At 37.7% G+C, this 25,447-nt stretch overlaps 1 protein-coding gene across 1 annotated transcript in view; it reads right to left on the bottom strand.

Annotated features, from left to right (window-relative positions):
* The window catches only part of Sap47 (Synapse-associated protein 47kD), a 163,868-nt gene that overhangs the window by 76,894 nt on the left and 61,527 nt on the right, over positions 1–25,447 (bottom strand). The window contains exon 4 of the mRNA XM_089239499.1: positions 13,534–13,673. Coding sequence (XP_089095625.1) covers positions 13,534–13,673 — 140 coding nt within the window. The remainder of the gene's footprint in view (positions 1–13,533; positions 13,674–25,447) is intronic.

The following is a 25,447-nucleotide window of genomic DNA, read 5'->3' as shown; positions in this document are numbered from 1 at the left end:
TCTGCCGACGAGAAATAATCCAGTTCAGTTCACGTGGCGCAAAAGGCCTACTCCTAGGAAAACCCAGCTTCAGGGATGAACGCTCGTTACAGGATCCCAGGAGAGAGAAACCTATAGTCTCATGGAATCTCATGTGTGGATGGAGAGACTGTTCTTCCCTCCTTTTTTTTGCCTTCTTATTTACGGCAACCGATCTACGAAACAGATTCGCTTTGCCCACTGTACTTCAGTTCTTAGCACTTTGACTACGGCGCGGCGGCGAAAAGATACGCTTGTCACCGTCCCCAGTCCAGTTGGAATTGCGAATTTTTTTCTTCTTCTTTCTTCTTTTTTAGTAGCGAGTTGTGATGTGAATAAAACACGTCAAAAAGAGAGGGAAAGCAGTGACATTTTGCGGTTTCTCGGAATTTTCGTAGTGAGATATTGGCTGCAAACAAAAGGGAGGGAGGGATAAAATAGGAATAGTAGGAGAGAACTGGGGTAAAAAAAAACGACTGCGGCGAAAGTAGGAAAATAGGAGGGCATTTCTAAAAAATAAAAAAAGTAGGAAAAATAGGAGCGCTGCGAGGTCTGTGTGTATGTATATATATATATAAAGATAATTTTTTAATGTCTGCACTATATATAATGATGAAACTTTGCTGTTCATTTAAGAATGGAAGGTTTGTATGGCATCTGCCATTTTCACAAAGGTGGTCACAATTTGATATCTCTTAAAAAAAATTTTTTTGACATGAACACTCACATAACACACAAGAAAATAAAACAAAGAATAAGAAGAACATGAAAACAATACAACAAAGAGGAAAACAACATCAACTCTTACCACATACACAATGTGCTACCAAAGGAGAGCAGTCCTTCCAGGAGGCAAAAAATGTTTAATATTTTGCATTCACCAATGTTCAATAAATCAAGTGAGCGGCATATCTACACATATTTTATACAGGGTGAATCTGACCTATTCTGCCGAACGAGAGGGAGTGATAGATGAGCTCAAGTGGATCATGAAACACCCCACCAACCCTGTCCTACCTCAAACCGTTTGAGTTATAGTAGATAATTCTGTGGTGTTTGGTCAGAACATATCTTCGAAAAATGGCTTTTTGATCTAAAAGTAAGTCTTGCTAATTATAACTAATTAGAAGTGAGATAAATGCACAAATACACGCATACGGCTAAACAACATGCGGATGTATGATATTTTCATTTGTATTTGTTTGTATGCTTTATTTTTGATTTTTAAATGACAAAGAAAATGCTTACATCTCAAAAATGTGATTTTGGAGTTATGTGTTTTGACCAAACACCACAGAGTTGATTATGGAAAAAATGTGCCAAGTCTAAAAAAACCTGCATTTGTGAAGTTTCTAAGAGACCTATATGCAAACTATGAACATATTTTTTCAAATTGCTTGGTTTGCGTTAGAATGGAAAAAATTCTACAAGATAACAATTTCCATTGAAATATTGGGATTTATTGGCGAGCTACAAGTGCTGAAAGATTGGAAAAGTTCAAAATTGAATTGTTGCCAAAATTTTTCATTGCCAATTATACAAATAGCCTTCTGGCCAGGGGCGGCTTGAGTTCACCTGCCTGCCATCCAGGTGCAAAGCCTCATATGTGTGCTGCTCCTAAATATTACTCTAGTGGAAAGCTGAGAGGGCTTCAACCTGAGAACTTTGGGATCAACTTGATTTTTTTTATCCATCCACAGCGGCACACCATTATTACACAGAAAATACCCTTGGCCATACGTCCCACTTCAAAGCAGTTGTCCTGTTCTTTGGTCCAAGGTTGTTTCACTGTTCTTAAGTATGCCAGATAGCTTTTTCCACATAGCCGTTCTTATTGATGAGACATTATATTTTCCTACCTCTTGGGTTGATTTTTTAAACTGATTTCAAATCTCCATCATAGAGGTGAACCTTGCTTACTCAAAAATGCATACTCCAAGGTTCAATGAGCAGAAACTAAGGGAGCGAGAGGGTTTTTGTGCTACAGGATCTGGATAAATGAGAACCCAAATTTTTTGTGTCCTTTTTTGACCACTCCTGAAAAATTACTGAGTGGGGGCACCAAAACGTACATTTGCCCCATGAGTCTATTCTTGTTTCTATCACTGCCTGATGCCTTGTCTGTTCCCTCATGTTTTCTCATCTTAAGTAAGGCTCAAAATAGTAACAGCGAGTGATGTCTCATTAATTTTTATTATTCGAGAATTTAAAAATTTATACAAAAACGTCCCACAAAAGCCTAGGATGCTGCCCCTTACAACCTGCTGCCTGAGTGCACCGCACCCTTTGATATAGGCATAAAGTTATCGAAAATGTTGGGGGGCTAAAAATTGCATATATAACTGAAACCTTATTGAAAATGACCCCCTCCCCTTTCTCCTCTTCCGTAAAAATATCCCTAGGGAAATCTTGAAATCAAAAATTAAAAACTATTGTAATTTAAAATCATATTTCATAAAATTAAAATCGAGAAAAAATTTTTATTACAAAAAAATTACTCATAACACAATGCTAAGATTGACATAACATTACTGATTCTTAAATCTCAAACACTCTTATGGTGTTTTTAATGAGTTTTGAATAAAGATTTGAAAATAGGTAGTTCGTTTGGAATTACCCAGTTTTGAAAAAAATTTAAAATTAAAAAATGCGTTATTTAAAAGCTTAAACAAAAAAATTGTGTTTTGTTGTTCGGTTTCTATATAAAAGCAAAAAGTCAATAAAGCATTGAGCTCAGCTCTTTTGAAAAAATCAGTTATTTTACAAAGAACCACGTTAAATGCGGGTAAAATAGTTTTTCTGCATTTCACGTTCTCTCCAAAATTTCCTCCGTTTTTCAAATATCAATATCTCTGTGAACATTGCACTTAGAAAACATGGAATTTTTTTTGGCATCAGGAGAGACAGGGCGATAACTATCTAATTAGAAGTTAGAGGACAGGGGGACCGTACAAAAATTTAGATTTTTTTATTTTGTGGCATATTGTATTTTAACTCTCAAAACTAGTACAGGGTTATTTTTGAACGCCTTTCGAGCATTTTTCGAATTAGAATCGTTCCTCTACGATGGACTGTTGATCACATAAAGTACGTATTAGCACTTAGAGGACACCCTATATATAGATGATAATGAATTCTGTTACTTACAATAACTATGAATTCTTTTGAAAATACTACAGTAAATAGAAATGTAACACCTTTTGGGTGGGACATTATATAGAAGGAAACAATGTAACTATACCCAAAATGAAAAGCGAACAACAACTAGATGCATTTCGGAATTGTATAAAGTTCCTTCTTTCAGTAGCAAAAAAAATTTAAAAGATAAATACTCCTTATAGCGGGAATTACTCGCTGTTCAAGACAGAGTCGAAAAAATGATGTTTATCCTAAATATGTATCTTTTAATTTTTCTTTGCTACTGAAGAAGGAACTTTATACAGTTCTGAAATGCATCTAGCTGCTGGTCGCTTCTAATTTTGGGTATAGTGACGGCGTTTCCCTAGTATATTACTACACTAAAATAAATTTTCGACAATTATTTACAATGATACTTAATTCTAATGTTTCTTACAATCCCCAAAGCAGAATATACCGAAATCTGTGACATATGGGCAGAACAATTAGTGCTACTTGTAACGTGTCGCCCCTTTGGGTCTCCCGTTAAATATTCCGATACCGATGTCCCGATAATCCTCCCCCCTAGCTAACACTAGGTCCTTCCCCCAGCCAAGAACCCGGTTGTGCCAACAACCTTTAATGATTATGTTCAATATAAGTTATTATTCTTTGTAAAGAAATATTTGTTTTCAATTACCTAGTTTAGTTAGCGGAGGGAGCGGACTACTGCTGATTATGTACAATCCATTGTCTTGGTCTCACCCTCAATAGCCTTGCGATATCGTTAATAAAAGTCCGGCCGGCTTTGTTCTCGGTTATCGAACTATTGCCAACCAGAAATACAGAATATCTGAAATAATTCCTATTGTGTTAATATACGCAAATCAACAGGATTGACGTCATAGTTTTCCCGATGCACCAGAGGAAACTCGTTCTCTCAGTGCGCCGAGAACAAACCGGTTTTTGGCTATTATAAATAGGCTGGATAAACCTGAAAAACTGGGCATTCAATCTCCTAACTTCCGAGCAGTTTAATCTTCTCACTCCACTCAGTGGGGTTGATAGCTGAATAACCTCTACTAACAACTAGTTGTTGTGATAATACTAATGTCGCAAAAACGTGATCTAAGCTAGGCTACTCCAGCTGGTACGGGTAGGTCTCCCGAGGAGTGACTTCATCAGCCTCACGAAGATGCACGTTTTCGGCTACGCTTTGAGCACTTTAACTCATATAAGAAGGCGTAGTTCCTTCTTACTTGCTGCTTTTGTGATTTGTCAACGCGTGAGCACTGCTGGTGTGCTAAGAGTTCTTCATCTTTGGAAGCAAACTGCTAAGTTATTGCTGAGGTCTCTGACAAATAATGGATTAACTTCCTCCTTCACTGAGGATCACCTCCACCACAAGTTGTCAGATAGACTCTTCTCAATCTGCTACGCTGGATTAACATACCGTTCTTGAACACTCTTGCTTCGTCACCATCATATGGACTAAATTCAATATCGGGAACCTATGCATCCATTGCCACCGACTGGAACCTATGAACACACCGTCGCCGGCCGTTCATTGCCACCAACTGGAACCTACGGACTCATTCTATACAAAAACCCTTAATGCAAGAAAACATTGCAACGGTCATCCATTGTATGGCTTGGCGTCGATCGTCGCTTCCGACCCTGGCCGTCTGATCATCACCTCGGCTCTAGCTACTGGGTCTACAGCTCACGCCGCCAGTTCTTGCCACGTGGAGCCTCATCTCGGGTCGCGACCTTCGCTCACTCCTGTCAAGGTCAATGACGTCGCGGCACGTGTAATTCAAGAGGTCGTCAAACTTCAGTTACCGGACTACACTGTGATATGTCAACAGACTTGTATGGGGATTTGTATGAATTTGAGAAATACTTTTACATGGTTCGTACTCTTCCAATGAAAAAAAATTCAAGGACTATTCAAGCACTTTTAAAGGTAAAACTTAAAAATTCAAGGACTTTTTTTACAAACGCATATTTTTCACATGAATAGGCGCATATTTAATTTTTTTAAAACTTTCAGAGATTATATTTCTACCTACTTTATTTCACATCATCCGTAATGAATAAAGGAGGCCACATACACATATATATCATACAAAACATATGACACATTGAATAACACAGTTCGTGCCTGTCAATTTCCTCATTGAAATGTAGTTCAGTCTCTAAATATTGCAATTAATTTTCTTTTAAAGACTAAAAAAAAGAACTCTTCTAAAGATAGAAAAAGATTAAATTATTTCTTTCATTAATTTTATTTCTTTCTTACTCAAGGAATAATTGCTTTTATCAATTCTGGATTTGTTTCTTTCGCTAATGCTGAAATTCTTTCTTTCATTAATGCTGAAATTCTTTCTTTCATTAATGCTGAAATTCTTTTATTGATTCTAAAATTATTTCAATAATTCTGGAATTATTGCTTTATTAGTTTTGGAATTATCTCTTTTATCAATGCTGAAATTGTCTCATTAATTCTGGAATTATCTCTTTTATCAATGCTGAAATTGCCTCTCATTAATTCTGGAATTATCTCTTTTATCAATGCTGAAATTGCCTCTCATTAATTCTGGAATTATCTCTAATTAATTTTGGAATTATCTCTCATTAACATTGGAATTATCTCTCATTAATGTTGGAATTATCTCTCATTAATTCTGTAATTTTTTTCCTTCATTAATTCTGTAATTTTTTCTTTCATTAATTCTGGAATTCCCTCATTAATTTTAGAACCATATCATCGATACTGAAGTTATTTCTTTCATTTATTGTTTTAAACTCCTTTAAACAACTATGGATGCCATTAGAAAATAACGGAGATGCGCAGACATTCAACGCGCCACGTGATTTTCACGTGCCACGTTTTCACCTGACGTCATACCAGCACCGGTACTGGAGGGCGCGGGGGGGGGGAGAGGGGGTAACTGCTCCGGGTGGCAATTTTTAGGTGAACACCGTTATAAAATTATCGAATTCTGAATTGGTGGGGGCGGCAAGACAATACAAAAATCCTAGTTATGGCCCTGCATCATACTCCCTCCAGTAATATAATAAGCTCAATGGATTTCAGCAAGACAATACAAAAATCCTAGTTATGGCCCTGCATCATACTCCCTCCAGTAATATAATAAGCTCAATGGATTTCAGCGCCGATTCACCCATTGAAGCACAGCTTGCATTTGGCGGCATTTTTGTCTGGCACACTCAGCAACCAATCTTGATAGAAGGGATTTTTCAGCCACAAGTAATTAAAAGTACACACACTTGCTGCTCATTTTTTGTTTTCTTTCTTTAAAAAACCTTGTACAAGTGCTTCACATCACTCCTAAATAAATATTCTGTTGACAGCATGGGCGGAGATACGGAGGGGGGGGGCAGCGTGAAAGGTCAAGTTAACTGATCTAATGTATATATGCATATATGAATTGACATCATCATCGTTCCCCCCACAAATAATGACCGTGCCCCCCCTAACCTCCAAGTCTATCTCTGCATATGGTTGACAGTAATCAGAGGAAACTTCGCTCACTTACGGACCGAAAGGCTGAAATTATTTCGGCAAAAATTAGGAAACTTTTTTTCTAAGATATTTATTTCTCAAGTCCTCTAGAAAAAATACCTAGTACAAAAATTTAATGACTTCCAATAACTCCAAATACGTCTACATACGATCACAGGATACATGCTACCATAAAGTTTGGGTTTTCCTAGAAGTGGGTTGTTGCAATACCTTCTAGAGTAGAAGGACTCCTACTCTAGAAGGAGGTATTGGTTGTTGGGAAACAGAGCATGCCAACTGAGCTGAAGAAAAAAAAAACAACGATCGGAAGTTTATTTTGAACTCTAGCTTTTATTCCATAAAAGTTGCAAGAAAAAAGACAAGGATCATTTACGATCATAAAAAAATAAATAAATAAAACGGCAGAAAAATAACAACCGGCAATCTCAGGGAAAAAAAAAAACAATCCTGACATACACGCAGAAAAAAAAAACAGCCTACAGTATAAAGCCGAACTCCCGTGAGGGTGGGAGCACGGCGCCAGCGATTTACATATTGCATCGGGCCGAGCGGTTCCACGTGCACAGAGAATAAAAAGGGAAAAAACATTCCAACATAAGTTTTTGGTGCCGCATAAACCGAACTGGATCATTTCACGTCGACAGAAACGTGTTATATAATCACACTACGCGTTTGTGTATACCTACCGTGACGCATCAGCTACATCAGTAATTTGCATGCTCCGGTTTGAAGGGAAGCATCGAGCGCGATGAAGGGAAGTGAAAGAAAACAAAAATGAAGAGAAGATCGGTAAAACGAGTAGCGCACAACGCATTTGACTCCTCCAGAAGCAGTCGGCCAATCACGCCCTACGTAAAACACTGCAGTGAGGCCTGTTGCGCTCTCTAGGAAAACAGTTGAACTTGTTTTCTTATTATTGGTAAGTGGACGTGTAACATGACGACCTGGGATCTCTTACAATCCTGTTGTTCAATTGATCTTGTTTAGACCCCAGGGTTCGTAACCACCCGAGGCTTCCGCTGACAATCCGGTTCGGGTCAGTTAGTTCGCTTAGTCTGACGGTCGGGGGGTGGGGTCTCCTAGCCGTCAGGCGAGAACGGGGCCAGAGGTCGGGCTACCAGCGTCCCATATAAATTCCGCTTTACATCCATGTCAGAGATCCCAATAGCTCGTCTAGTTACCTTCTCTTTCCCTCTGGGGGTTTCCGTGGTTCGTGGGTGGAGGCCACGTCGAGTGGTCATCGTCAAACTCTATTTTAATTGTGCAATATATTAGTGCAATATAATACAAATGTTCAGCAAAGTGTTATATAAATATGCAATATATTTTACCTCCACGCCGTCGGTGGTTCCTAGGACCATCTTACGGTTTATAATGTCATGAGTTTTTACAATGTACAATAGGCCTAAAAGTTGTGGATCCTGGCCAGGTCTCCAATTTGTTATGTTTGGTTGCCAGATTCAATATTATAATGTTTACAATATTTCCTTTTCTCATGAAGTTATGTAAATCAGATACAAGCTAATACCGCACCTTCAATGTTGTGATTGGTTCTTCGGTGAGGCATTGTGGGAATGCTACTATATAAAAGCCAGCTAGAGATGTGCTGAGACGCTACTTCCTCTCGACTTCCTTGCCTACGACCGGCGCAACGATTTAATCAGTAAGGCGTCACGCCCTGCCATGGTGTGAGTTAGATCGTCTCATAAATACAATGAAGTTACAATAGTAGAAGTGTGCCTTGGCACTTATCCCGTCTCATCGCACGTAAGGTTTCAACGTCGTCGTGATCCAGTGATCGGTTAGTGGCCAGACCGGCCACCCATGGACTTTCATCTCCAGTTCCATGTGCAGTGGCTGAGCTTTCATCTCAACGTGTGTATTTACACCAAAATCGTCTGAAGCTGGTGCCCTTTGGAGTCTTTGGAGAGAGTCTTTACGAGTCTTTGGCTGTGTGGCAGACACCTGGGAGTATCTACCGGACGATGTGATAACACGTGAAAACCTGGACACGGCGGTGAGATCGATTCATATTTCTGTTTCATTGTGACAATGAGAGATAAGCCCAACTGTGATAATTGTGATAAAACGTTAATTAATAGTTTAACATATAAAAGGCCTGTGATAATTGTGATTACGCTGATTAATGGTTTAACAATATAATTGAATAAATGTTATAGTTCTATCTAAACTTTGTCTATTCCATTGTTGTCATCCACTCAATGTTTACTGGGGGAAAAATATGAAAGAACCGGGAGGTAACGACAATTAGACGTTACAGACGGCGTGTCACGCTGGGCGATTCACTTTGCACGCGGCACAGAAAACCTGCTCCTACGAAAACGTGGCTTAAGAATAATGGGGAAAAACGTGCTTTAAATCCAATTATCCAGGGTTATTGGCTGCTAAGGCTTTTTCCCTGTGCTTTGCACTTTTTTAAGGACGTCACTTACGGAGTAAAAAAAAAAGTGGCGAAAACTATTTTGGAAAACACAAATTTTTCAAGGGGACACAGAATTCTTAAAAAAAAATTTTTTTCAAGGACTCTTATGGATTTTCAAGGACTTTCAAGGCCTTGAAAATGAATTTTTTTTTTTTTCAAGGACTTTTCAAGGTTTTCAAGGACCATACGAACCATGTTAATTTTGTTAATCGTAACCACATAATTGTTAAAAAAGTTAAGATATCCGACTACGTTGAAAACGTGATTTTGGAAGAAAAAATATGGATTTTCATTTTTTTATTTTTTATAAAAGCCCTAATTGTTGTTCCAAAACGGGCCTCGTTTTTTGTTTATATGATGCTTAGAATCAAAGTTACGTTCACTTTAGTGTTGCGTTTTTACATACAAGTAATATGCGAATAAATACTTTGAACGTGTTTTACGAAGAATGCTATTTTTGACATTTTACTTGACTTTGTAACATGATTTGTAAAAATTGATGCATTGCATCCTTACGAAATTTTAATGTGATATTTTGCTATATATTGTTGAGGTTATGAACCAAAATCTAAGGTCTATCACATATATTTTTTGAATTACAGTGTTTTATAGACAAAATGTAGGATAAAATTTCAAAAAATTCACACGTACTTAAACATTTTTTGGTGTAACTTATGAACATATCATGCAATCCTTTAAATTTTGGTTCATAACCTGCAACATTACTAGCTAAATGCACTGTGAAAATCACAAAGCATTTCATTAATAAAATTTTTTGCAATCGTGTTTCGAATATCACATGAATTTTGCCTAAAATTTGACATAAAAACGACTTTTTCATAGAAAATATAATAGACCAAAATTTGTCACTGTTTTAACCATTTCGAGACACTTTCTATCAAAAAATGTATTTAAAGTTAACTCCAGAACCATTTTAAAGAAAAGTGACAAGAAAGGTAGTCTGATACCTTAATAAATTTACTTTGTTAAAATCTAAAAACTCTCTTGAAATGCGCCCATTTCGCCAGATCAGAATCCTGGGTCGTTACGCAGGGACATCGCAAATGTTTTACAATTTGAACAGGCGTTCCTTTACGATTTCATGAATCATAAAAATGCATATTCGCATCATGTGTAGGAGCAAAGCAAATTTACGCCATATAAACGTTATCTTTGAATGCTGCCAAATAGCTGCAAAAGTACAGTAATTTCGAGTACGTAACCAGAGGGGAGAAAATGTGTATTGTATATCAGTACAGTATACGAAATTTTCCAGGTTGTGCGATCATGATAGACAGCAAAAAGAAGAAAATAGAAAGGGAAAAAATTTGCGAGGGGGTTTTCTCTTTACCTTTTTCTTCTCGGAACTGGGAAAGAATGCGTCCCAGAGGATGCATGAACCAAATTTTTATATGTGTCCATTTCTGAAATTACGGGTATTTGATGCGCTATAGTGCATCATTGGCATCTCTGGCTGTGGGATGTGCCAGGATCAATTCCATGGATGTTATCACTAAGAAGAGATGGCCAAGAAAAAAACCCAACTACTTATAAAAAAAATTTCTGCTATGAAATGTGGAAAGCTGAGATGTGTATCTGTATTTCTGCACTAATTTCAGCTTATGTTGCAGCTATGGTGTTCGAACCCCACCGTCGCTATAGTGGTGGTCGGCTGAAGTTGGTTTTCTGTGATTCCCAACTTCAAGGCGGGAATGTGAGCCAATCTCCCCTTTAAAAAACCTCGCAACAGACCTACAAACAGTACAAGTGTAATTCAATCATAACACATCACCCACTTCCCTTCTGAAATATAGATGGCAGCACAGAAAAATCAAACACAACACTACATATGTGCTCAGACTGTTAGGTACATGCACAGTTGCACTTCTGGCACAACTCACTAGGTAGTAAATCGCCCATAGATGGTGATAGATCTGAGTTGTTGCTCGGTTTGAAAAAAAAAAGAAGCTTATTATGTTGGTAAATAAAGAAATAGCATAAAAAGACCACTAAACCTGGCACAATCTCACCTCACTTTGTGATATACTGCTATAAATATATTACACTTTGCTATACAGGGTATTCTGTTAATGGAATAACAAACTCAGAGGGTTGTTAATTGAAATGGAACATGGTATTGCACACCATGTTGAGAGGGTAAAACTCCCAAAAAATGCATGCAGGTTTCGACATCATGCTGGAACAACAAAAAGTGCAATAACTACGAAAAGATTTATTTGATTAATTATTACAAAAGTTGTTGGAAGCAACAACTGACATCATTGCACAGTCTACAACAAAGTAAAAGTGATTCCCGGAAGCGCTCGAAGATACCGGCTATGCTTTTGATGTCAGCCGCAGCGACAACAATCCACACTATCAGATCCTCCGGTGTGCCCAAAGGTAGCCAGCACACATTGCAACAATTCTGGGAGAACGTGTTGCAGAAAAACAAGGTATGTTGCTTCTTTCAGGTGTTCGGGCAGTAAGTACAGCCCCAAGAGATAATCACAGAAGATTCCTGCCCACACGTCAACACTAAACCTGTTGAGATTTCCAAGGTACACTGGCATGGGGATTAACCATCCCCCAAATGTGTGCATTATGTGTGTTGACAATGCCTCCTCGCGTAAAGCTAGCCTCATCAGTAAATAAAACGATGGCAGGAAATTGAGTATTAGAATGTGTGGTGACGTCAAGCATCCAGTGCACTAACTGTTCATGACGGAAGGGGTACATCTTTTCATTATGCAAGACATTCCAAACCGCCGTTTGCTGAACATCGAGTTCAGCTGCAACCACTCGTGTACTTGTTAACAGGGAATCGGCAAACTGTCACAGTACAGTTTCTTCCATTTGAGTTGTGCCATGCTGAATGGAAGGTCCCTGTCTCCCGTAGTAGTCAATCGATCGTGGTGAAGATAGCATGGTGCGGACAATGGCTCATCGAATATTGCTGTTGGTACATCCGCTGTGCTAAGTGGCCATTGCCATCTGCTCGACCGCAAATCAGATGCATACCAGCATATTTCTCGATTGTGTAGTCATCCATCACGATACTCATTGAAACAGACAACAGCTACATGTGCTTATTACTGCAATAGCAATAATTTGTCGTCCACAGCGCGTTGATCCTACCCAGCATATGCATTTCACAACGCTGCTTACGTCAGTTATAGTGAGCGAACCCACGAATGCATTCAGCAATCAACTGACATCCACCTTTCGTATCCTCTGGACTCAGAGCCTGCATGCGTTTTTCGTGATTTTCACCCTCTCAACATGGTGTTCCATCGTAATTTTTGTTCCTCTTGATGCCTACCAACAACCCTCTGAGTTTATCAGTCCATTAACAGAACACCCTGTATATATATATATATATAACATTGAAAACAAAATATCAACATCTGGATATTTTGTAAATAAATAAAAATTAATGAAAAACAATGAACGTTATCTTTCAAATGTGCAAAATACAATGATGCTACATATTCAAACATAAAATGAAAAGATTCACATAAGCTCAAATAAACATTTAACATATAGAAGTATTTAATCAACGATATACATATGTGACATGAGTCACACCTAAAAAATATTTTTATATTATTAAATTACATTAAAAAGCTTTTTTTCTTTTTTTACATTAAGTATATTTTGTAATGCTAGCCTTATACTTTAGCAGTTAATAGCAACAGCTATATACTTAGCAGCTATAGATTACTTATACACGAACAGAAATATATATATCCAAGTTCATTTAAGTCTAAAAACTGGCTTCCCCTTATTTTTAATGTGATTTACGGTCAGAAATATGGCTAAAAGAGGATTTGTCTTTTTCAAATGTTTAAAATTATGATACCAGTAACTTGACAATATATCCTCACGAGTTCACAAAAACATTTTTGTTTATTAATATTAATGTAAATTTTATTTACATTCAATTAAAAAAAAATGTCTGACTGCAGCATGAGCAATGTGGAATTGTCACGGTACACAAATTTGTTATGCTACAAATAGTCAGTAAAGATCAATGCGATTTTGAAAATAATAAATAAAATACTGGAAAAAACTCAAGACCCAATTTTTTCAGAAACAATTATCTGAAAAAAAAAGACAATTTTCATTGCACAGTGATACCTTAGCTAACGAATGTCTCATTAGTGAAGGTATCATATCCGTAGCAAATAGCAATGGAAATTAAAATCAAGCAGTCTTACTAAAATTTATTTAAAAAATAAAAACAGAAGATGTCAAGAATAATAATGGACTAGAGCAAGATAAGTCTCTTTTGTAACTCTCATTTCCCCCCCCCCCAGGCGTTATAAAAGATATAACAGAAAGAAAAAAATTAGAGGTAGTGATAATGAATGAGTATGAGCATACTATTTAATGATATACTCACAATTTTGGCACTAATTCAAATCGCATCTTCTCAAGTACAGAATCTTCTTTCAACATTAATTTAGCCACAGGATACATACCATCAAAATCAAACTCAAATAAAACACCAGAAGGAGGGTTCCGCAGCAAATTTCTTTTATCCTTCAATGTGAAAAATTTAAAACAAATATGTTAAAATAACAAAATTCCAAGGCTACCTGATTCATGAACAAAAAACAATTTTTTTTTTTCATAATTAAGAGCACTACAAACATTATACAGTGTCCATAAAATGGAGAAGTATTTACAACCTGATTGTAAAAAATTGTTACTTTCAAACTTAGATTGTGGCCAAAGTCTGAACTTTGCACATTTGTGCATCAAACCGGGGATGGCATGAGGCATGTTAACAGGGGCGGCACTTATATGACAGATTTGTTACGACTGTCTTTTTCTTTTTCACTCTGGCAGTCTTTACATATCAAAATAATTTTGTGGGAAAATTGTGAATGAGTAAAAAGCACAAGAAACACAATACTTTTGAAATTTAGTATCTAAATAAATGTAGATCTTTTGAAAAAGATACTTTTTGGTGGCAGCGGAGGCGAAGGTTGTGTGTAAGTGCTCTCTCTGACCTAATTTATTAAATCGCTTAAAAAAAGGTGAAAATAAAAATAAACAAAATATACAGATAGCTCTGTGTATAATACTTTAAATAAAATTGTCAGAATTAAAGGATTATTCAGTTTAGAATGGCGACCTGCGATTCTTGCAAGGAAGTAATTCAGGTCGAGACAGACTCAATTAAGTGCAGTGGAAATTGTAAGCATGTCCTTCATTTTTTCTGTGGTGGTCTTTTGGATAGAACGTTCCGGATGACAGAGGAAAAATCGCTGGAGATGTACAAAACGCATTTCCCAGCATCAGAATACTCCTCCGAGTATACATCAAGAAGCTTCGACAGTGAAATCACCCGAGAGTAACACCAAGGAGGGAAACGCTGAGGTAACTACGAAGAGTGCCACTGAATCTACTTCTAAAAATTTCAGGGGTGCAAGCGCCCCTCACCTGTTTTGTAGCAGAAATTTTGAAAATAGAGCAGAACTAAAAACAAACTATATCTGCAATATAAGGAGTAATTTTTCTGTGAAATGCCAAAAGTTTTTCCAAAAATGGTTGAAACAAATACACTGCTGGCCACCCAAATTGCAACACCAAGAAAGACAAGAGATATCGCAACAATATTTATTTTGTAGATAACATGTTGACCAAGCATCAAATGATTAAATTTATAGACTTCTGTGAAGTGTGGTTCCTGCCAAAATCAGTAGCCAGAGTAGCCGCCATTGTTGGAGATCACCGCTGCCACACGCCTCGGCATTGATTCAAAGAGACTTTGGATGTGTTCTTGGGGTACAGCAGACCAAGCAGCTTCCACGCGTTGCCAAAGTTGATCTGGTGTGGCAGCTGGGGATGTAATCTGGGTCAATCGTTGAGCAACCATGGACCACATGTTTTCTATCGGCGAAAGATCCGGAGAGCGAGCTGGCCAGGGAAGTAATTCAATCTGGCGATTGACGAAGAACCTTTGGACAATGCGTGCCACGTGTGGTGGCGCATTATCCTGTTGAAATATGGCTGTGGGCAAGCCCTGAAGGTAAGGAAGGACAACTGGCTCCAACACCTCGGAGATGTAGCGCTGGCTTTTTAAAGTACCGGCAATGCGTACTAGAGGAGTGCGAGAGTGATATCCAATACCGCCCCATACCATAATACCCGGTGCAGGACCAGTGTGGCGGTGCATAACGCAGCTGTTCAGCATCCTCTCTCCACGGTGTCTCCAGACTCGAATCCGACCATCGTGGTGTTGCAGACAGAAGCGTGACTCGTCAGTAAAGACAATTTCATTCCATTGTGCCGTCCACATCCTTCTTTCATCGCACCATTGGCGGCGGAGACATCTGTGGTTCTGCGTCAAGGGTAGACGAAGCAATGGACGTCTTGCGGACAGACCACTCTGCTGTAAACGGCGTCGAATGGTACGCGCAGACACTGGATGATGCGGTACAGACTGAATGTGCTGTGCTATGGTTCGTTCGTGATGTGGCTGAGCGATCCGTCACTGCCATACGCACAATACGCCTGTCATCACGTGAAGTGGTGCACTGAGGTGGATGCGATCGAACACGTCGGTCCGTCGTACCCTCCTACATCCAACGATCACATATCCACATTACAGTTGTCTGGTTTCGTCCAACACGACTACCGATTTCCCTGAAAGATAATCCACAATCTCGGTAAGCCACTATCCTTCCTCTGTCGAACCCGGATACTTGATCAAAAGATGATCGCTGTTTTCTACGAGGCATAATTGATCGTTTTTTTTGAAAAAACCACAAGAAAAACACTATTGCGTACTTCAAATCGTCGAAATCTCCAAGCCTTAAATAGCGCTTTGAAGTGGCGCCACAGGCGCGTGTGAAGTGCGTCTGCGCTGAAATTCTAATCATTTGCATATCTCACCTCCGCTAATGCATGTTGTAAATTTCATATTATTTGCATGCTTCCTTCAGGGTGTTGCATTTACGGTGGCCAGCAGTGTAATTCTAAATAAATTTCCTTCACAAATTAAAATCCATTTAAATTTTTTCTGAAGTATCATATCTCTCTCTGTCACTACTAAAACATGCATTACTGAAATGACAAATAAAAATTATTAGGCTCTTTTCAAATTAAGCAACATGCATACTAAAATCCTAGGCAGCAAGAATTTCTGCTGCTTGAACACCAAAATCTTATTCATCCTGATATATCAAAAAAAATACATCCAGAATATAATAAGGGTTTCCGTGAAAAAAAAAAAGCTTCTCACAGAATTTTAAAGGAATTATTAAATTTAAAAGCAAAATGCAAAAAACAATAAAAATATGAAAATACCTTATTTACTTAAACAATTTCTCAACCTAATAGCATGTTGATAGATTACAAATCACGAGTCGCTTTCAGAAGTTCAGCATCTCAATGACAATTTTTTTTGAAATTTTTCATGCCCTTGAACATAAGATTTTGTATGTCTTATTCCATTAAAGCATTGGATGGACAAATTTTTATAACGTTCGAACAGACTTTTATTTATTTGTTAACAATTAACTCTCTTTCACTGTCTGCGTTACCATGTGCTAAAGATAAAAAAGCGTTCACCAAAACTGGCAAAATTTTGAACTTTGGGCTGCTTTCAAGGTTACAAAGTTTGAATATGTCTGCCCAATATCTATCTCTCTAGTCTTTGAACTGATTTCACTTCTTGTAATTCTTTGCATTGTAGTGCAACCCATTCATCACACGTAATTAAAAGTTCTGTTGGTGCTACAATGTTAAGCAACATCCCAGCAATACGTGAGGGAGTAATGTACCATCCCAGCAATGCATGAGAGGGAGTGCGAAAAACAATAAAGGGTGCAAAAGTTTCATTCTCTCCAACAACATGTTTTGGAAAGGTAGGACATTAATATAAAAAAGGTCTCACAGAAGTTATGTAAAATGAGCATGCTCCTAGTACGAACTCCTTCCTTTGACTATTGTTAAGAGCATGCCCCTCCCACACCAATGCAGTAACGGACCGTGCGGCCATATTGGGCGCCGCACTAGGAGGGGTGCCAAATGGAGTTGAAAGGGTAAAAAAAGCTTTGTTGACCAAAAAAAAGTCGTCAGTAGAGCCAAAAAAAGATTCCACATGGGTAGAAATTTTTTCCCTCGAGCCGCTCCTGTTAACCACATGCGGATTTTCGCAATGTGAAATTGTCACGACCGACGATAACCACACGACCGCATAGTGGCTAGATGACAAAACTATAAATATTTTAGCTGGAGTTTTTACAGATCCCATTTTTTCCCAACGATCTTCGAAAAATGTCAGTAATTTAAACGAGTAAACCAATCCCCTTTTCGATGCATGCCGTCTTTGAACGCAGGTTGGCAGCCGCGAAATTACCCTTATTTTTAGAAGTATATAACCCGCAGGAGAAAGAACGGTCTCCGAAATCGGAAAATTCTGCATATTCATTCAAGGATTTTGATAGCCCAATAACAGTATAGGACTTTATACTTCAAGGTAGTAGAACTACTTTCCAAGGTCACGAGATAGCGTGATTGTGGTAGATGGTGGGAAGTGAAAAAAAAATTGAAGTTTCTCCCTCCGTATCTTTTTTCGTGTATCGGAAAGAACGCATCCCGTGTGAACAAAATTTTCATTCTTTTTCCTAAATTCCGGATATTTGATGCACTACAGTGCATTAGTAGTACAACAGTGAACCACAAACAATGATTGGCGCAAATGTGCAGGGATTTAGCACACCATGCAGCAAGAAAACCGTATTGGTGCAATTGGCGCAGCTCTTGCACCCCTGAAATTTGGATAAAACAAAACCAGCTGAAAATATTAGTGACCTTTTCCAGAAGCTACAAGCAGAAAACTCTGAGTTCAAATCATTTAATACCAGTCAGTTCATGGAATACTCAAAAAACCTGGAATATCATAACGAAGTGGTCAACAATCTGACAGCAACGATTGCCCTACTAAAAGTGAGATAAGTACTATGAAGCAAGATAACTTGATTTTTCGATCTGAAAATGAATGTCTGAAGACCGAGGTTGCTGAGTTGAAAGTCAAAATTACCTAAATACAACAATACTCCCGATCAGTGGCGTCGGAGCTGTGGGTGCTTGAGCACCCACACTCTCTTGTAGAATGGGGCAGAGCACCCACAGAATTTTGATTCAGAAATAAAAATTTCATTTTCATTTTTTTTTGCAAATACTGAACGTGGAAAAAAAAAAATTGAAAATAAAAAAGAATTGCCTATTTCTCCCTCATAATGCATCCTGAATCTTGCTGGAGCCTCTGGTTTCAAAACAACTGATATAGCCTTTAAAGGCACCGATAAAGGAAGCATAAGGAGGTCCCACCCTTCTTTCTCACAATTTTTGCTTGTGTCAAAGATTCCCGGTTTTTGCCTAAGGGATGGAGGGTATCCAGACACCATATGTTTTAGCAGTGGCATCAGGGGTGCTATGGCTGCTTGAGCACCTACAGTTTAGAACAGAAACCATTTACTGATTGCTTTCGTAAAAAAATTAACGAAAATTGTTTTTTCACCCTATACTTGTTTGTCTTATTCTCGGTTTGTTTCATCTATACACGTGTCCAGTAGTTAATTGCATAGTCAAGCACCTACGAATGGTATTTTTGTAGAGAAAGAGCACACATCCTTTTCTTTTCTAGATTGTGTCTCAGCCGGTGTTCCTCCTTTGCCTCAGGGGTAAAAGCGTTTTTTTATTACAATAAATGAAATTCTGCATTGACGGGTAGATCTAGGCACATGTTTTCAGAGGACCAAGTGAATGCCCAAAGAGAAGGCTGTTTTTTTTAGAAAAATTTGTCTCCTTGTTTGTGACTGATACCGGCAGATATATAGGGTAATTTGCTCATGTGATCTTGACAGAGTGGCTTGGCAATTTATGCCATTCATTTCCTTTAAACTGTTAACCCTTCAATCGTCGAAGACGTGTTGACGTGTCATGAAAATTCCTTCGAAAACGGGCAAGGACGTGTTGACGCGATCAAAACATTCTCTCGAAAACGGGCGAGGATGCGTCAACGCGTCCTGGTCAGGCCAGTGCTTTCCCCTAGTTGCTTTGTCTGAGACTTGTCACCCATGCTGTTTGACGAGCTCCTCCCTCTGCATTCAGTAATGCTGATCTCATTGTAGGATGCTCTTCACTGGCACATAATACAGCAAGCAGACATGAATAAAGGACACTGTGTTCTCTATTATGTACTATAATAGAGAACACACATAAGAACTTGAATAGCGAAATCTCTGTGCGGGGGTGTGTGTGGTTATAACTGTGCGTTTAAGAAAACTCGTTTTTTTTTCTTGTGTGAAGAGCACTTTTTCTTAATATTCCCAAAGAACTTCGGAAACATCGTAATATAATTGATTGCACTTGTTAAATACAGCAATAGTTCTGACAAGTTCAAAATTTTAAACTTTTGAAACTAACTTTCTTTAGAAATTAAATATCAAAATTTCTTTCTCTAAAAATTATCATTTCTTGAATAAGTGTAATAATATTTTTTGTAATACTTCTTTGATAATATTTCTTAAATGATTCTTGAGAATTCAAGAATCATTCAAGAATTGGATAAGTAGGTTAATTCAGTCAGGGCTGCAGCCATAAATTCGGCCAGCCCGACAACATCCATTTTGGCACACCTCTGGTCCATCACACCTTACTTGTTTCATCTTCCCCCCAGGTCCGTAATTAGCATTTCTTTCCGGGAGGTGCACTATGATGATCAATTAGCAAACAAAATGTTTTTTGCATTTACGTTGTGGGAAAAAATATATTTTCTTTTTCATTTTTTAACCTTAAAAATAGTCTCCCTTTTCAACCCCCTCCCCCCGCCCGTTTTACCGGGTGTGTTGAATATTATGACTTTTTAACAGAAAAATGGCTGGTATCATAAAACCCTTGAGATTTAATTTCTAAATCACTGCAAATTTTTCATCTTTATATACTGTAGCCTCCCAGATATCGATGTAGTTTCATTACATATGGTGTTCTGATCGAATAAAACAACTCTTTCTTGATTTTTATTTACATATTCTACTATCTCAGCATTAATACCGTGATTAAGTTTGAATATATCAGAACATGTAACTTTTCATAGAAGATCACGCAACTCGTGGTAGCGTAAGTTGGGGTATTACTGTATCAAAATAATTATAGGATTTACAATTGCATTATAATTTATAATATTATGATGAGGTAATAAATATAACAGAGGGGAATGTTGCAGCTTGTTATAAAAAATAGAATAATAGTAATGTCTGTTCTCTCTCAAGGAGGAAGCTCAAAGAGGGCCCCGGTCGCCCCAGCCTAGTTACCCGCCTGCACGATAAGTTATCTTAGTGTAAACCACACCTTTTTGATTTGTTATTAATTTGATATTTATTCTTTGGAAGTGCAGTCTTTGTGTGACGTCATTTTATACACGATAGGATAATGGAGTTCAAGGAAATCCTTGATTAAAAGAAGTTTCTAAAACAACCATATATAATTTTTCACGATTTCCACAGTAGTTTCATATTTTGTGGTGGAAATCCGTAGAAATTACGTAAATTCCATAGTAGTTGGCAAGTATGCTTATAATTAAGGCTAGGATTTTCAGGACATGAAAACTGATAAAAAATGCTCTGTAAAAAATGACTATGCCCCGAAAGACCGAAAATTTGCCTTATGAAGTAAAAATTGATACAAAAATTTACCTTTTCTATTTACAGTAACATTAATTTTAGCAAAATAATATGAGAATGAGGAACATCGAGATGCAATTAATTAATATTACACAACACTGTATATCAAACGACGTTTCATGTACAGTGCTGAAAGAAAATTTCGGATTCCAAGAATAATTGGAATTCTTTTTAAATTGGATAAGGTTTTTTACATCCGTATTTGTATGTGACTAGCCGTGTATTGAGAGAGAAAGAAAAAGAAAATGTCAGGTAGGTGTGTACCTCTGTAGTAGATAAACTCTTTCACAAAAACCTTTGTAAATAACACCCCCCACAAGTACATACTGAATTCTTCTATTCATTGACTTATCCATAAGTGTTTATACAACATGTATTGAAAAGTAAATGGAATTTTCTTATCAGTTGGTATGAGAGCTGTGTGTTTGTTGTCAGCAGCGAAGAGTAAAAACATTCTTTCATTATTATCATAGACGCATTTTACAATATATTTTAATGTGCTATAAAATGCTATATATATATAATTAAAACAAATAAAATAAGCAGGATTCTAAATATTTTGTGCTTCACGGATCCTTTGTGCCAATAAAGTAAAGGTGACGATGCAATACCGTGAATGATATACACAGGCCACCAGACAGAACAGTATAAGGCCAATGGCGGGTCTTAGGGCAGTGTGACCTGTGCAATGGCACAGGGCACCAAATAATAAGAGGTGTCTAAACAAGTTGCAATATTTGATGTACATCAAATATTTCAACACTGTACATTAGGGGCCGTTCAAGTATTATGTCATCATCGATGGGGGGGGGGGGGGTTTGGATAATGCTTATGTCATCAACCACCTTTTATGAAAATATGAAATATTTTTAATGGCATCTTACTCGGTGCCCAAAAACGAGAAAACCTTTCGATAGTTTGTGGGAAATTGAAGTAACATCCCTCCTATTGATAAGTGCCCTACAGAGCCACTTTAGTGATCTCTAAATGTTTCGCGGATCCAAGTGATATGGAAATGTGTCCGGGCCGCTTAAGTGCTCTGGAACTGTGCCACGCATCACTTAAATAATTTGAGAATGTGCAGCGGGTAATTTGAGTGATGTAGAACCGCACTGGGAGGCACTTAAATGCTCTAAAACTATGTCACATGTCACTCAAGGGATCTCTAAATGTGTCACGGGTCGCTTAAGCGTTCTGAAAATATGCCACGGGCTGCTTAAATGTTCTGAAAATTGTACCACGGAACACTTAAGCGATCTGTAAATGTGCCGTTTAGTTCATTTTTACAAAATTAGGTTTGAAGAGGGCAGGCCGCATCAAGTAGCCCCCAGGGTTATATTTGGTCCGCCGGCCAAGGAACTTTATGTGATTAATCATTATATGACTTAGAGGATGGGTCGAGATCAATTTATTAAAGATAAATTTTAGTTCATAGCCTTCAAATAACATTGAAATTAATAGAAATTGATTATAATAACATATAAAGGTATTTTCTTCCGAAATTTCAATTAAAAAAAAAATTTTTTTTTTGCATTAAAAAAATAAATTTTTGATCGTGGAAAAGGGACACGAGAGAACCCCCCCTATGCCCCCCCCCCTCGTGTACGTCTCTGATCCCAGAAATATGCGTTAGGATTCAGAGGGACAGAGCTGATGACAAAATTTTGCTGACAAGGGGGGGGAGGGGGGTCAGCGTTTTGCTTACTTTTGCTGACAAGGGGGGTAGGGGATCAAAAATGGCAAAAAATTTGCTTACGTAATACTTGAACGGCCCCTTAGAGAGAGAGAGTAAAAAATAACTTTCTTTGGTATTTAAAAAAAATTACCATATAAAATAATGTATACATGTAAAATGACCGAGAGATGGAGAAAAAAATTGAAAGTTTGAATATATGCAGTTGATTTTTAGAAAAAGAATCTATAAGCAGTACACCTATATACATGTTACCGCCAAATCCTGAATCGCGACCGATTTGAGACGGGGCCGGCCACTTCGCGAATGGGCCAAGAGTTTTGGCCAAAATCCGTCTGAATTTCAGAAATGATTCGGGCTTAGACCGGCTATTTCGCAAAGTGGCTGGAAATCGCTGGCCAATGCTTGATGTGCTGATGTCAGGAACAGGAAATCGTTGAGATCGATATTCACAATTGATCTTGAACATCCATGGAACATTTTGCCCAATTCATATAGTCGATACCTAATTTTCGATTTGATTTTCAATTTAATTTTAAATATACTACTGCCCCTATATTGGTTTTTATTCCTATTTTACCCGTCAACAGAACTGCAAATTATTTCTTTCATTTAATTTTTGTTTGTCCGAAAAATTATTTTCTTATTCATTTTTAGTCGGGCCACATATTATATCTCCCATTTTTGTTTTCTTTTAGCAAACACAGTATAAAATCGAACTGAGAAAAACGAGACGATACATTTTTAATTGGGTTGCTTTATTTTCAAAATATATGACATCCATATTTGTTATGGGCATCTTTTTCTCAGCCACCTCGCTGGGCATTTTGCCTGTTGTGGTGTTGTATTTGTATATTCTCACTAATAGACATGTATTGTCCTCATTTACGAACGTACTTTTAATAAGAAAAGAAATATCTTCCCCCTCTTTTTTTTCAAACTATTCATCAATACGTACTCATTTCTATGCTCGCGTCCCCCCTTCCCCTAAATACTTTCATCCGTATTGAACCAACACTCCCAAAATAACCAACCCACCCTCTTTTTTGGGAGTGTTGAATGAGCTCTTGATTCTTGAGTCCTGATAACAGGTAACTTTTCACAATGGCAAAGATAATCCGACACTGTTTTTTTTTTCAAGACGATCGATACACGCCTTTTAGCGTGAATTCTTCACGTATCTAAACTTTGTACTAAAAATGGGTAAATGGTAATCCCAGCATTGTTCTGTACTAAAGATATTTTGCTCCACAGGTGGAAACGTATATTGGTTTTCTTTGTTAATTTCGGTAATATGCATGGAAGCATCAGATTCGTTTCATTGATTCATTTTCCACCAAATCCTTTCTATTCATTGAATATTAATTCAGTTGGCTCCTATACATCAAGATGTGTTTTGTGTGTCTTTCTTCTAGAACGTTTTCACAGAGTCACAATTTTTTTTCGATGGCTAACGAATGTATGCCTGGACGAACAATTCGTTGTCAGGGCAGATAAGCGAGATGACTACCTCTCGTGCGCACGACCTCCCCCGCCCCCAATCCCACACACACAAACAATGGATGCGTACTCATATAGCATTCTCCGAAGGTTCATCGCGACTCACAGCGGCATAGTGGCGAGCTCAAGATATTGATTTGTGTGCTTATTTACGCACTTTGAGGTGGTTCTTCAAAAATCAAAGTACTGTATAAACTAAATTAGTGATGGACATTTTTTTTGTCACTCGCAATTCCCTTGCCCCACTCATGGTTCATCGGTGGCTCCCCGGGATATTTTAGTAGGTAATGTGCATTCATAACAGAATCACTTCGAAGCATTAATAAGGTGATATTTATCGATACTTCCATCTTGTCGCGACGCACACTTTGAGGAGCACTGCCACAAAGGCCTTTGCATATCATATATAATATTGATTTTTTTTGTTTCTGTTTATGGATTTGAATATTTCCATACAAATGAAAAATATATATATGTTTCATTTCATTATCAAAAATAATGATTTGAATGGGAAAAAAGAATCTTTACTACATATTATAATCTTGATTTAAACTTCAGTAAAATGTATTGTAATTTCTTGTAAATATTCAATTCTCTAGAAAGATGACCAGAAAGAAAAAAGTTTTCGTATAAATACCGCAACCGACACACAAAAGCTTCGTATCAGCCTACTGAGATAGAAAAATTTAATAATACTCAATTATGAAGAATCAACTTAACTTCTGAATGCATCCCCCCCCCCCTATCCTGAAGCAGGGCCATAGGCACGATCGCCTTAAGGGCATCGTGGGTCCTCTACGTGTTTACTTTCGAAAACTTTAACCTGATTTTATTTTTGCCCCCCTCCCGTCTGCACTCCAGGCCTCTGGGCCGTGACTGGTTGCGCTCGTGGTTTAAGACAGCATGCCCTGCGCTCGGGGCCCCTTTCAAAGTGAATTTATGGCATGAAAAAAAATGATGAGAATCATAAGGGACCCCAAGGTTGGACACTAATCCATATTCTGGGGTGTAAAAATTTTCATAAAAGTTCATTAGAATCATCGAAGCTATAGTACTTAAAAAAATTGTCAAATAGGCCATGAGACCTAGAATTGGCCGCTGATTGGAGCTAAAAATTGACTGTAAAATTTAAATGTGACACCTCTCTATTACGGAAAATTATAGCTATTGTTTATACATTTTTGTATACGAATTCGTATCAGATGTATCCATAGTGATACGTCATTTAATTATTTTTAATCGAATGTATGTGAATATCAAAGTATAGCAGATTTTGATATTGCTGTAATTTTTATAATCACTATAAATGGGAATCATTTTGTGTGAAGTCAAAGAAACAGATGGAAAGAAGAATTTTCACTGACGGAAAACTTATTCCCTCAATTTCATGGACTTTTTACACTCAGTAAGGCTATTATCGTCAA

The sequence above is a fragment of the Pholcus phalangioides genome, unplaced genomic scaffold, assembly GCF_987345545.1.
Source record: "Pholcus phalangioides strain wild (caught in Gottingen) unplaced genomic scaffold, Ppha-v1.0 ptg000011l_1, whole genome shotgun sequence".
Lineage (NCBI taxonomy): Eukaryota > Metazoa > Arthropoda > Arachnida > Araneae > Pholcidae > Pholcus > Pholcus phalangioides.
The sequence above is the reverse complement of the archived record's forward strand: the minus strand, read 5'-3'. Positions and strand labels throughout refer to the sequence as shown.